The following is a 14,218-nucleotide window of genomic DNA, read 5'->3' on the forward strand; positions in this document are numbered from 1 at the left end:
GTCAGAAATGTTCAAAAATAATAACTTATTCTCTCTACCAGTTGAAGTGCCCACTGGAAATCAAGTACCTAGGTTACCTACCTAGCCTAGGTATAATAATTGGTAGGTTTAATAAAGGTATTAGGGAGTATAAGTAAAACAATAACAAGTCAGCAATGCTTTTATATAAGTTATATTATCAGATTAGTTCGTACAAAAAATCATAATTATTGAGATCCTTTCATCAGGACTGTTGTATAACAAAGTACCTATAAGCGTAATAAATAATGACTAGATAAATGAGATCAGAAAAGTGGAATGTTTCGTAATCAGAAGAGTAGAGATCAATATTTATAATTAGTTGGTCATATCTTCGAAAGCTTCTTCAGCAGTGCCTTTTGATGAGCTGCGACGGTCGGGGTAGAGTCCAAAACGGTATGGCCAGTAGATTTCAGGGCGATTTTCAGGGCCGGTGCACACGCCCTCCTTCTGGTTGCATTCATAGCCGAACGTGCACTTCTTGTTGGATCTGTTGAATACGTGTTTCTCGGTGCATTTTTCACGAGGACCCTGGAGAGGAAATCATTTTTAGAGATTAAAAGATAATACCTATCTATTAGATCATAGAAAGGGTTATTTAGGAAAGTATAATTATATGATAAAGGTAATGTTGATTTGGATTATTAGCTCAGTGTTTCTTGATTGAAGGCGCGGCTCCGCCGCGGTGCACGGAGAGGCTACGCACGTGTATTAAGCTTCGCTTTGTAAGAAAATGTATGTGGTTGTGTCCACTGCAACCCACGGAGAGGCTACGCATGAATTGACGTCATTGATACACGCGTGGCTTGCTCGAATAGGCGGTTACATAGCTCAACGCTGTCAACGTGGGTCTACGTTTCCACTGGAGTACACGAATAAGACCCACGACTAGGTATGTACAGCTCGGTTATCGCAGAGCAGTTGTTGTAAGCGGTTACGTAGCTCAACGCTGTCAGCGTGGGTCTACCCGTGCACCGTGCCACGCTATACATAGTCGTGGGTCATATTCGGGTACTTCAGTGGAAACGTAGACCCACGTTGTCAAACAAATGAGTACACGCAGCTAAAATGCGCCGCGTGTCCGTGCACAGCGTGCACTGCGGTGGAGCCGCGCCTTCAGGCTCTTACATGGGTTAACCTCGTGAAACTTATTAGGGATATCAGCTTAAATAAAATATTTTAGACATTCTAACTTACACGGAGGCAGTCAAGACGATTGTTGCATGCTGTGTTGATGTAGGTACCGAATCGGCACAATTTGTAGGATTTGTCGCCTTCCTTTATGCAGACTTCCTCGATGGCATCCCAGCCTTCCGAGGGGCACACGGGGCATTCGATCAGCACTCTGCAAAGTCAATATTATTATTTAATAATTACACTGAAAAAACGGAATGAATGGAAAGTATCTTCGAGCGGAATTTGAAGTTTTTTTTTGTCATTATAATAATAGAATAGAATCTCATTGAGTCAGGATTATTTATTTTCATATCTGGCAAGATCTTGTTTTGAAATCGGGGATTTTCGAGTTATCAGTTGCAACGACAAGACGTTTTCAAGACGTCTGTTCCTTATCATTGGAATTTATAAATTATATCGGTCTTTAACGGCTTTTTGATAAGAGACTCAGTAAATAAATAGTTATTTGTTTAGTTTTTTTTTTTTTTCAATTCGATATTATTTATTATCACTAACGTACACACTATACATATATACAAACTTAAACTACTTATCTTTATACAAAACTAAAAATAAAATACTATATACAAAATATATATAAACATAAAATATAAAAGAGCATCGATCAGGCGTCGAAGTATTCCTCCGCATCACTGTCCTCCGGAAACGTGCCCAGAAGACTGGCTGCATTGCCACGTTGAATGGCAATGCTAATTCTTTGTCCGAAGAATAAGCCAGCCCTCTGGTCACGCGAAGCGTCGACAAGCCTTTTCGCGATGTCCTTATAAAGTAACCGCGAACTCGGGCCCCATGGTCCGAGCGTTTCGACCCCAAACGGCTCAAAAGTATAGTTCCCAATAAGGTTACTATACTTGCGCCGCTTGGTGGTCTCTGCAGAAGCAGCAGCCGCACCAGCATGACCTGCCGTGCAGGGAAGATGCGATGGCGCCAGGGTGTCGACGCACGTTGCATCCCACACCAAGGGCCTACCCAACTTCCATGGCAACAACGTCATACCATCAGGCCTCTTTCCATCGTCACGTACCAGTCCATTAGGCTCTAACACGGCTGGCACGCCGGCGGTGGAAAGAGCACGACGGATAATGTCGTTAATGCTGGCATGCCGTGCAATACGACCAGCACTTCTGCAGCACGACAGACCATGGTGCCCGAGGCTGTCGACGGCTTCACCGCAATGGCAGCGATGCGGAGCAACACAGGGAGCGCCTAACCGTAAGCATGTAGCGATGCGGAACGTTGTGTCATCCAGCATAGTGCCTATGCTAGATGACGGGATCGCCTGTAACCAGAGGCCCGACTCCCACTCTCCCACAGCCAACAAACGGGCACGCTCAGCAGCACTATTACACGTATTTAATAGATTATTCCGTATAGTGCTACAGAGCGGCCCGTCCCATTGTCTCTGAGAGCAGCGGTTGCCGGGCAAATCCGTATTGGGAGTAGCCATTTTCCAGGCATCCAGCGCATCGGTCAAACACGGTACTTCAACATCAACCAGTGCAGAAGACGACAATATCTTTTGGTTAATGTATCAGTACTGTGAACCGAGGAGAGGAATGCCGGTAAACTAACACTTGAAATTTTGCGGACGCCGAGACCTCCCATGCGTATTGGGAGTGCAGCTTGCTGCCAGGCTCGATCGTCCAAGGCCACATTGAGGATGGAGGTGAGGGTGCTTCTGATAATTTGGTCAACTTTGTCCAAAACTTGTGGGTGTTTCCATATATGTGAGGAGCGAAGAATATAAGTAAATTTTGGTCCAAAACAACAGTACCGAATCAAAGTGAAGGCCGAATGTTTACTGATTTTGTATAATCTCTGAAACATCATTAAAATTTTGAATTTTCTCGTTAATATAACTGGTGAAGGACTCATCGAGAATAGGTGATCCCAGGAGGCGAAGGGAACTTTTTTCTAGTACTGTCAAATTTGGAGCTATGGATTGGAATTTCGAAAAGACTTGTTGGTTGTTATCAGGGATGAAGATTTCACATTTTGATAAATTTAGTTGTAAGCCAATGGAGTCGAATTTTTGTATTAAAAATCTAAAGTCGTCAGCTACAGTATCTGCGTCGCCTCCTAGTATCCCATCATCGAGGTACCACACATTAAATTTAGAATTTAGCTGTCGAATAATAGGGTTAATAGCCAAGCTGAAAATGGCAGGCCCCAGAGGATCACCTTGTTGACATCCGACGGCCGAATCTAGAACTTTGTCTTTATAGAGTAATTTAGTTGAATGTCTATAACACTGCCAAAGAAATTTATATAATTTTGGAATTTCATTTTTAACTTCCGTCAACAAGGTATCTCTATTTACGGAGTTAAAGGCGTTCCTAATGTCAACCTTAAGGATGACCTCGCCTTTCCCGCTATTTACATACGTGGAAAGGGCGTGTACCGCAGCCTCACAACCCCCCTTCGAGCCAAAACCTAGTTGTAAGGGCTGAAATTTGGCGGCCAGGGTTTCTTTGCTGTTCACGCCTGCTAATCTAATCTGTCAAAGCTAACAGAATGCAGACGACTTTATCTTCATTTAGTTTATTATGGTGATGATTTCACTGTATATTTTTATGTCCAACTTAGCCGTTGAACTAGTGGGAACAAACCTATACTTCGATAAGGAATCATTTCATTTAAAATTAAATACTTATTCATAGGCGTGTATTAATTATGTAGTCCATGCATATCTAGGTGTTAATAAAATAATCACATAATTACCCTTTTGGTTCTTCTCTGGTAATGTAGTTCCGTGATTCATAGGATCCTCTGTAGTGTGCCAGACAAGAGCTGTAGGTGACGAGCATCAGAAACACAAGGGTATGCATGGTGGAGAGTTCTGAAATAAAAAAAACTTGGTTAAAATACCCCATGATTTTTTAAATTTATTAAACCATTTAAGTACACACAGTAAACACACACGAAAGAAGAAGAAGTAACATAAAATAGAACAAAGGTACTGCTTATTTCTAAAGAAATCTCTTCCAGCAGACCCGCAGTAGGAGAGTTAGAAGTTTTTTTTGTTAGTCAAGGGTTTTTTTTTGTAATCTGAGCCTAATCTAGGAACCTCCACTCCATTTAAGTTAACAAGCTCTTTTGTCGTGTATAACAAATATCTTCCTAGTTTATTGTGATTTTTTTGAACCTTAATTATTATGAGGCAATCATCTAATGATCTCAATGCAAAAAAACAAATTAGAATCAATTAAGTAAGCAGGCAACTATATTTATCTGTTAATCTATTTTGTACAGTATTTGCTCTTCCTTAAAAGTGTACCCAAACATAATGCCTATTACGTATTTAGCAGCTTCAAGCTAGAGTAGGTTGTTATTCTGTAGTACATACGTTCATACTTGAACACTAAATACAATTTGGAAACAATATTAGCTAGTGCGACCTATCTCATTTTTCTCTAAATGTAATTTAATATTGCTTTCCTAAGCGAATCAATTTTCTCTGAAAAGAATTCCAAGTATTTCATGAGAAATATTCTCAAAATACATAATGATTATTGGTGTCTGAATGTTCCATTAAAGGGAACGTGATTCGTAAACATTTATATTAACTTACATCGAATTTAATCATGATCTATTATTGTAACATCATTATAGTTATTTTTACGAAATCTCAGAGATGGCGCATGAATGAATAACGAATGACGTATTCTACTGTATAGTATGAATGTAGTAAAAAATAAAACCATCATAGAATATTGTTTTCTTATGTAAGAATCTCAAAAGAAACAGTAGGAGGAATACTTCTTCCTACTTTATTCGGCGATGTAAAAAACAGTAGGTACCAATAGAACTACCAAGAGAAGGGGTATACGTAAGTAAGTAGGTGATTGTCCTGCACCAGATCAAAGACTTTCAGAATATACATGTAGCTTTGTACCTAAATGCACACTCACAAATGTGGATTTGAGTTTTCAAACATTTTTAAGTTCAGATTTCCTCGCGATTATTTTCCTCACATTTGCGTCAGAGGTACCCAAGATAAACATAGATTTTCTTATACAAAACATTTTTGAAGTTGCGTTTGTTTTGTATTCAAAAGCTTCAAAATAGCATAAATAAACTGCACATCATTTTTACTTTGCTAAGGAAACCGTGTCTATATTTTTATTTGCAGCAGCCTACGCTCTGCCCACGTCTTAGTGTTCAGGTTTAAAATAATGAGTACAGTCATGTGTTTCCGTTAAATATAAGCATCGTGGAAAACCTCACGTATACCGATCTAATTCTGTCTACATAGGCAACTCTTATCACAAGATCTAGAATTACAGACTTGCTAATAATATATAGTTGTAGGTACACAAGAAACATGTGATGATCAGCTCAGCTGATTGCTTGGAGATAATTGTTCTTCCGACGTGCTCCGGATTGGGTTAACACAATAACATTGTTGGCACGATATTTTTTATTAAAACGGAAAGTATAAAATCCTAAAAGTATAACATCCTAAAATGTATTACAGTAAAATAATTCTGTATAAAATCATCCTATAAGAGTTCAAAGTTCGGACTTCGGACATTGCCATCGACAGTACCCACCTAAATCAAATCTGTCTTATTAGGATTTCGGTAGAGACATTATTTGAAACCGAATTCCTGTAGGTAAGCATTTAAGTCTTTGTGTCCATGTTTTTCCAAAAAAATGGCAGATATAGAAATCAAAACATAATAATTTCCGATTCACGAGTCAGTGACATAGAATTAAATTTAAAAATAAACGTCATTGCAGAATGACGTGGGCGCAGCAAAACGCAAAATCGTTCAGAATGCGTGTTTCAAATACATATCTTGCAATGTTCTGTGCAAAATATCAACCAAGTGTTATGGGAGAGTAATGTATGTAGTGCTGTAATTTTATATTTCGCAATCAGTCGGTACGGGGGCAGAGATCTGTCTGCGCGAGCGCCGCCCGCCCAAACGTCCGGCGTCCGCTTGCTAAATGCGCATTCATGTGACACACTTCGAAGACTACAGAGGCAACAAGGCCAAACAGATATTATTTCCACGTACAAAATAATCGTTTAAAAGACTTTCTTTCCAAAACATTTGTGGTGTTGTAAGAAACAGTGGTTTTCTATAACTTCTTCACATATTTGCATTCAAAATGGGAATGATATCGCGAGTGCGCGGGCGCATTAGGAGTGATTCTTTCTCGAAGATTCATACGATCAAATCGGAGGACAAACTCGCCAATATTGGTAAGCAAGTTTGCGTTCAAGAAAACTATAATAGAGACATTATTTCTCAGTTATGTGGATAGAATAAATGCATGTAAGTAGGAAAATTGTAAGTTTATATTTTTTTGTTGATCAAAATAATGATTTTGAATTGACAAACATGAAGGCAAATGTAAAAAAGTTTGTTATCAGAATTAGTAGGACATTATTGCAATCATTAAATTGCCAATGTTAATCGATGTCATTATGTTTAATAGGCTTATAGTTTATAATTATTTTGCAGGGCTCGTTAGTTAATACACTCATTTGAATTTAAGATTATATGTAGGTAATTAAAGTTCTCATTATGCGAAACGTATTCCAATATAGGGTGGTTGTTGTCGTAAACATGTGAACGAACATTCCGATTATGAGAACAAAAGATTAGTGATACAAAATATGCTTTCATCTACAATTTCAAAGAGTTTTTTGAACATGTCCCATTCTAGACAACTAATTCCAAATATTTATTTAGTACACAAAGACGTATTAATGTTGTTGTTTATTCTCCTATATTTGTTGACTCATATCAGCTGTCAGTTCCACGTGCAGACAACATGTGGCGTGTTTGAGGGCTGCTCTGGCATATCTTGCTCTGTCATGCTTTCAACTGGTTCCAACAATGTTGGTCGGGGAATGATGCTTCCATACCTTCATGGTTATATGGGTAGTAAGAGTTTTCAGAGAATAAGTCTGTCGATATTCTAATAATGAAGTTTTGCGCAATCGATTTTTGGTTCCTCCTCTAGAATTCAAAAATGGTTCAATAGAATGTCGCTCCTTGAAATAATAATGTCGGACAGAAACAAATATGGTGACTCCGACTAGACTACATGCGGTTGTTTTCATTCATCAATACCTACGTAGTACAGGGCGGATGTAAACAATAACAATAAGATACGAATTTAAACTACGATGTAAAAATAAACTTCTATGTAATACATTAAATCTAAATTCATAACTTCCAAGGCGGTATCCATCTTTGTTCGTGTCTTTTGCTTAAGCTACGAACTTGCTACGAGTGCTACGGCTACAACAGGGGGCTACGTCGTAGCAGGACCTCTCATCGTAGCGCAATCTTTATTTTATTTTCACGTCCTTACCTATTTTGAAGCAGCAATGTTTTCTAATATTAATTAATTAATTATTATGGTGCATTCGCCAGGTATAAAATCAAAGTTTTATTATAATAAATCAGAATTTTTCGGGTTTTTATCGACTTCAATGAATTACATATTTTAGCATTTCTCTAAATATTTCATAGCGCTTGCGGAGTTGTGGCTAACATTCTAAAATTCCATTAGTACTTTGTGAATAATAAATGAGTCCGTAAATATTAGTTTTACGGCATTGCAATCGTGAGTACATAACGAGAAGTGGGTCGAGGAGACTATATGACAGCTACGAATGTAGCACTAATATAAATTGCTTTATTCAATAGTGATACTCAAATACTTCGACTGTTATGTCTTTTGCGAAAACTACATGTTCATTGCTGAAATTAGTTATATCCGTACAGTAATCAACAATTGACGAAAAATAAATCGCACAAAGACGAGACCTCAGTCTTAGTAATAGGCGAATTAAGAACGAAAAAATTAACCTCCGACCATACTACTTCCTGGCAAAGAAAAACAGGCATGTTCTCGTATTAGTCTTGAAGATATTTGTGTGTCAGTCTCAGTGAAGCATTTGTAAACTAATAACAAGCAACCTACGATATATCAAACTCTTTTAAGTAGGCAGTTCGTGGAATAACCATTGCGCATTCAGAAAATATATTCTTAATATAATGAGTGCTTTCAGCATGAGCGATGCTGACGTAAAACCATAAAATTTGCTTTAGGTGCTTCACAAGGAAACTTCGAGAAAAATACTTTTGAATAGCCTTATTTTCAGCGGCTTCGAAAGTTTTATTTTTGGAACGTTATTAATAATTGTTTACCGTGCACTGACTGTAGCGTTATGTTTTACATATACCTTTGTATATGTGTTTTTGTATATAAAATACGGCTGTGTTTTTTTTCTAATATTTATGATGAACATTAATTTTCCTTGACATAGGCATATCCAGGCTATTTCAACGTTAATTAGTCAACATAATGTAATATGAAAATAAGTAGGTAACATAGAGAAAATCTACAAAGAAATGCCTTCCTGATAATTAACATATCCACCTTTTAAATTACAGTATGGCTCCTATCACTGGTCCTGCTACTGCCATACTGGGCGCCCCGGGGGCTCCTGGTAGCTCTTGGCGGAGCATGGCTGATGGCAGCGTACACATGTCTGGTGGTACCAGTGCTCATCTCCGCCAACTACAAGTACCCAGCGAGGTGGTACCCTGCCGTGGTCAAACTCGCTCAAGGTACGTTTGAATTACGAACGTTGAACTGGCTTGTGAGAAAACTCTGTACTTCTAATGAGGTCGATATAACTGGAGGCAGACTCTTTAACGGTCGTGTATTTGAATTTGGAAAAAATAGTGCACTTAGAACACTAGAACGAATTGGCAAGATGCATGTGGATAGCAATATAATAATGTAGTCATCGTAAATGTATTATCACTACCATTTTATAATTCGGACATATCATCCGATCGGAAACTGAAATCTGGCATTATCTCAGAAAAATAATACGAAAAGGAAGGGAAATCCATTATGTGTCGAAAACAACCCATGCCAACAAAATAGCTAACGAGTTATTGACGTACGGGATCGTGTGTTAGGCTTAGAAGAAGTTAAAGTAAACACAATGTTTTGTATCAGAAATATCTTGGCATAAACAGTGGGGTGTGCCAATCTCCCGACCTACGCCCCATTTCAAGTGTTTGTCACTCGTCATTGACAGAAATAATGGCTCCAGATTCCACGATCGCATGACGTAGGAAAATGCATAACGTGGTGTAATAATGTACGGTGCATTGAATGTTTAACATTTTCAGAGCAAGGTACTTGACTGAAAACGTTCTAGAAATAATTCACGCCTGAACTCCGCTAACACTTTAACCTCTAATGTCTTGGATAGATACATTTGAAAGTAAAATATGGGTATTTTAGCTTCAGGACTGTTTATCAGAAGTGATCTTCATAATCATAAATTATAATGAAACAAGTGACTGTCTTTTATACATGGAATGAACATTAAACATTTTTAATTTATTAGCTAATGTGGACAATTCAAAAAGTGTAGGTACACTTCAATAAACATAAACAAAAAATACAATGAAGATCTTGAAAACAAAACAAGTAATGAGACTATTTTGTTTACCTTATTTTTAAAGAAAATCTTATTGACGTAAACAGACGCCCACGGTCTAAAAAGTTGCATAATTTTGCAAAAACTGTTTAGTTCCAAAAACTGACTGTTCATTCTCTTGTAGAAAGTCATCGACAGCCAGGTTATTGACATTAAGCTGTGTTAATATTTCACAAAGGAGCACATCATTAATATTTTCAGTCAGTTAATTGTTGGACTCTATAACATTACATGTTTATTTTATTTGTATAAGATATCTTGAATATAGGGATAATCGTCCAACATTCGTTTTTGCTATAATTAATTCCAATGACTACAATCAATGTTATTGTTGTAGTCTTGAGTTTATATTTATGTGGAAAAGTCAGGTCATTGTCGAGTAGAAGCTGAATGGGGAGACGCGCGACGGAAGCTGGCGAGTCGCCAGTGCGCGTGCGTCAGTCTCGTTTACTTGTATTTTCTGCGTCTAAGAACATGTGTTATGTACAGACTACAGACTGAACGATCATTGCTTCCAACCAAAGAAAGTCAGGCCGCATGCCGACCTTTTGCGTCTCGAGATGTCGTTGTTATTTGTTGCTATAAGTCATGCATGCACGATGTAGGTACATTGTATGCCTTTTATAGCACGTTTGATCTTTCTAAATGAGTCACTGATTAAATTAATAACTGCAGTATTTTGAACTGATGACATGATTTTGATTTTATTTTAAATTATCTTGATAGAATACTTTCTACTAAAAAGCGGTTCGCGTCGCACTAATGTATAGTCAACACAATCATGTTTACTATTTACGAATTTAAATTACAATTTTGTTTGTGCCTCAAGGGTAGAGCAGATGCGCAAAATGACAAACCATTTATTATGGTAATATGCGTTATAATTTTTGTTTTTGTAAATCTAGACGTGAAACGCATTGTCTGATGTAAACAAACGATTAAGATAAGTAGAAAAATTCTAATTATTTAAACCATGTGACTATAATAAGATACCTGGTTACATTTATTTAGTAGGTGTTATTTTTGTGTTTAGTGCACATTTCTATCAGTTGAAACGTGATCTGAAGCACGATTTTTGTGTGTGCAGTTTTTACTTGATTATTTTGGTTATCGGATGAAGTGCCTGTGTGATAATAAGTAGTATATAGGCACGGTAAAGGTGCGATCAGATTTAGTTACAATAGTCGTTGAAAAAGATCATGATGCCAGATGCAAACTTGACATGCACAGTTGAATTAGATATAATATATCGTGTATAACATCTTGGTAAAATGTACCTAGATATACTTACTTTTGTGTGCAAGGATATAGCATATTGCTGATATTGTACATTATTAGAAAAATGAAATTTAATAATGATAAATTAATTAGATATAAAATAATTGTATAATGTAGGAAAAACTCACCAGATGCCTTACAACGAGTTGGAAGGTGGATGTAGCTGATGAAGCGATGTTCTGAACTGACCACCCTTGTTCCATGGGGGTCCTTTTATACTCAACATTGTACTGGTCAGCTACTCAAACTGGTATATTTTAACTGTAAAAGAACCAAGAGATAGAATTCAGTCATAATATTAGTTTTCAAAGAGTTGTTTGTTTCCATTTCTCTAGTCTGCGTGCAATCTTTTTGATCTGCGAGAAACAAAAAATGTTTTGTTAGGCCTACATAGTTTACCTCAAAACACATATTTTTATTTTATTTATTTATCTTATTTCACAAAGGTAGCCATCTTATGTGCTAATCCCCACAATTATTACTTACTTGTGTATGTTTTACATACAGACCTATATTTAAGTCCAGTCCCAGAAACAAAACAAAAATGAGTTCCATAATATTCATAGTATTTTCTTCCCCTTCAAATTAATAAACGTTGAATGAAATCCTTAACTTTTCTAAATAATTTCTTGGCACTATCTCGAATTCTCAGTCCATATTTTCTACCTCTTTCTATAGGAATAACATTAAATAATATTCTTTAAGAAAAAAATATGCAAATGAGGGAAAACTTCTTGAGACTGTCAGGAGTTAACTTGGTGGACAATCCGGAGTGACAGGTTGAGGACAAACACCCACGTACATTGTCTGAAGTACATTCTCCTTAGTAACAAAATTAATTATTATTTTTTTAAATTAATTAATTGAGTAAAATCATAAATCATTTTGAGATAGTGTGCAGATCTCCCGTCCTTGTTTAGGTAGGTAGGACTTTCGTCATTTCTTTAATACATTTTTGCAATAAAAATTAAAAGTAAGAGTAAAATCTGAAATTTATTAACGCTTTATGTGCATGAATAAAAAGTACCTACAGCCTATGGGTTACCGAGAAATTACAGGTACGATATATGGGTACCAAAATTATCAGATTTTCTATTTGCATTTATAACATAAAAGGTTTTAGTAGTTACTCGCGTACTAGGGCTATTTGCTACTGCATTTATAACATAAAAGGTTTTAGTAGTTACTCGCGTACTAGGGCTATTTGCTACTGGCAGGATTTATTTTGAGTCTATAAGAAGAGATATATTTTTTGTTGCAGAGGTAGCCAAGAAGTTGCGGGCGCCTGTAACGCGCGTGCTCGGTGTAATGAAGGCTGCGTACGCGCCGGTGGAACGAGCTGAGAAACTCTTCCTCCAGATGAACAATCTCTCAACTATGATTGGACAGGTAAGGTTTTTCGACAAAAACATCATATTTTTTTTGCTCGTGCCACTTCTGCAATAGACAGTATTATAATGGTATAATTTCTTCGTTACAGTTGCTGATGTTCACAGCCTGCGACCGACTACTCGTCTCTCAAGGCAGATTGACCTGCCTTTACTCTTTAATGTTCTACAACGTGGTCACCTACTCCGTCAGCTACGTCCGGGAGATCTGCACCAAAGAAGACTGGTCACCCTACGTCAACGTCACCCGCCATTCCAGGGTCAAGCACCTTGCAATGTCAGCCACGAAAATTGTTCTAGAATGGACGAAAGCTGTCACCTTCATTGTCACCATAACATTCGTTCTCCTCGCTCTAGGATTGGAACAAGGACTTGAACATTACAAACCCACAGCGTTATACACAGCCATCACTGGCACGTACTACCTTCTAACAGAGAGGACCTTCCTGGAACTTTGGCCAATTGGTCTGTCTGCTCTAAAATTAGAGAGGTTAGAAGGTATGGAGTTGCTGTACTTCGGTGCTTGGGCTAGAGCCATCACCACAGCGTTAGCCATTCCCTTAGTGCCAGCGTTAGCGTGGTACGAGCGGTGGAGATTAGCTGCTCTCCTCTTTTATGTATGTGTATTTATTCATGGGAGACATAGGCTTGGGGAAGCTATTGCGAAGCTCCAAGAAGCCCGTGGCTCCTTGGCGAAGTTCAGGCGAGCTACACCCGAGGAGCTGGCCACTCTAGAGGATGTGTGTGCAGTGTGCTTGGGCACCATGAAGTCAGCGCGTGTAACACCCTGTGCACATTTCTTCCACGCAGACTGTTTAAGGAAATGCCTAGCCAATTCAGACAGGTGTCCTATTTGTGTCAGGCCATATGTATTTTGTTGACCATCAGCTTATTACATTCGGATAAGACTGCTTATAACGAAATTTCGTCGCCATTTCCCAGATGTAGATTTGGGAAATGTTCTTGATTAAGGTGATAATTATGAAAGTAAGATTTATTAGTAAGTAGGCGAATTAACAACGGATTAGATCGTTTTGGTCGGTTTTAAGTATATGTTGTAATATTTACACAAGTAATGTTGCTTTAGGCGAGCATTCATTATTCTGCCCATATGGTTGTTGCATTGTATAAAAAATCATGAAAAAATATTGTAATCGCCTCTTGCTATGAGGATCTCCCGCATATTTTAGAGTATGTATAAGTATTGATATTTGTAATAGATTGTCGGAGCTTCGATTCCATATTTTTTCTCATATCGATGCTTTGGCCTAATTTTATTATTACTTTAGAAATTACTTATTTGGGCATGTTGTTCGCTGTCTTAGCTCTAAGAATACGTACCTATGTTGTTTTATCGATGTCGCTTACTGCTCTACGGGTTCCAAGAGTTAGCAATGCTAGCTAGGAGACTAATTAAATGTAAAAGGAAATATATGGAGTTGTTGAACCGTCGATGTTAAGTGTTGAATGTCAGACTCATGGAACGCGCCTCATGTAGCGAGTAGTAGCTACCCACGCATTCTTTGGGTCCAAGTTTGTATTAATGTTTTGTACAATAAATTACTATCCAATGACAATCTTATGTTTTCTTCAACACTACTTGAAACACACCATATAGGTACCTGTAACGCATTCAGTCGCTAGTCCTCATTAATCCAAAGAGATCTATATCTACACTAAATTAATTTGTTCCTAATGTTCTCCTCTCTCGTCCATGCAGTGATGACACCTGATTTTATAGTAAAAACAAAAGCCTTCTACATTAAGAACCATTAGTTGACAATCTTACCAAATCCTTATTGAAATGAATACGAAAGACGTAGCGTATAATTGCACCTATACATTGCTA

The 14,218-nt window shown here is 37.6% G+C and overlaps 2 protein-coding genes across 2 annotated transcripts; one reads left to right on the forward strand and one right to left on the reverse strand.

The window, feature by feature from the left end:
- Positions 1 to 156: 156 nt before the first annotated feature.
- LOC110380436 (uncharacterized) lies at positions 157 to 11,238 on the reverse strand. Its single transcript, XM_021340425.3, has 4 exons — positions 11,110 to 11,238; positions 3,937 to 4,054; positions 1,216 to 1,363; positions 157 to 549 (listed from the first exon to the last, which is right to left on the reverse strand). Exons 2-4 carry the CDS (start codon positions 4,041 to 4,043, stop codon positions 337 to 339), a joined length of 468 nt encoding a protein of 155 aa, XP_021196100.2. The 5' UTR covers positions 4,044 to 4,054; positions 11,110 to 11,238; the 3' UTR covers positions 157 to 336.
- On the forward strand, positions 6,082 to 13,946 carry LOC110380435 (uncharacterized). Its single transcript, XM_021340424.3, has 4 exons — positions 6,082 to 6,427; positions 8,637 to 8,813; positions 12,243 to 12,370; positions 12,462 to 13,946. Exons 1-4 carry the CDS (start codon positions 6,334 to 6,336, stop codon positions 13,248 to 13,250), a joined length of 1,188 nt encoding a protein of 395 aa, XP_021196099.3. The 5' UTR covers positions 6,082 to 6,333; the 3' UTR covers positions 13,251 to 13,946.
- Positions 13,947 to 14,218: the final 272 nt, after the last annotated feature.

The sequence above is a fragment of the Helicoverpa armigera genome, chromosome 20, assembly GCF_030705265.1.
Source record: "Helicoverpa armigera isolate CAAS_96S chromosome 20, ASM3070526v1, whole genome shotgun sequence".
NCBI lineage: Eukaryota > Metazoa > Arthropoda > Insecta > Lepidoptera > Noctuidae > Helicoverpa > Helicoverpa armigera.

Coding starts and splice junctions, on each gene's coding strand:
- LOC110380435 (XM_021340424.3), top strand. CDS start 6,334: ATGGGAATGATATCGCGAGTGCGCGGGCGCATTAGGAGTGATTCTTTC. Junction 6,428..8,636: donor GGACAAACTCGCCAATATTG/GTAAGCAAGTTT, acceptor TTTAAATTACAG/TATGGCTCCTATCACTGGTC. Junction 8,814..12,242: donor CGTGGTCAAACTCGCTCAAG/GTACGTTTGAAT, acceptor TTTTTGTTGCAG/AGGTAGCCAAGAAGTTGCGG.
- LOC110380436 (XM_021340425.3), bottom strand. CDS start 4,043: ATGCATACCCTTGTGTTTCTGATGCTCGTCACCTACAGCTCTTGTCTG. Junction 1,364..3,936: donor ACCAGAGAAGAACCAAAAGG/GTAATTATGTGA, acceptor TTGACTTTGCAG/AGTGCTGATCGAATGCCCCG. Junction 550..1,215: donor ATCGTCTTGACTGCCTCCGT/GTAAGTTAGAAT, acceptor TTTCCTCTCCAG/GGTCCTCGTGAAAAATGCAC.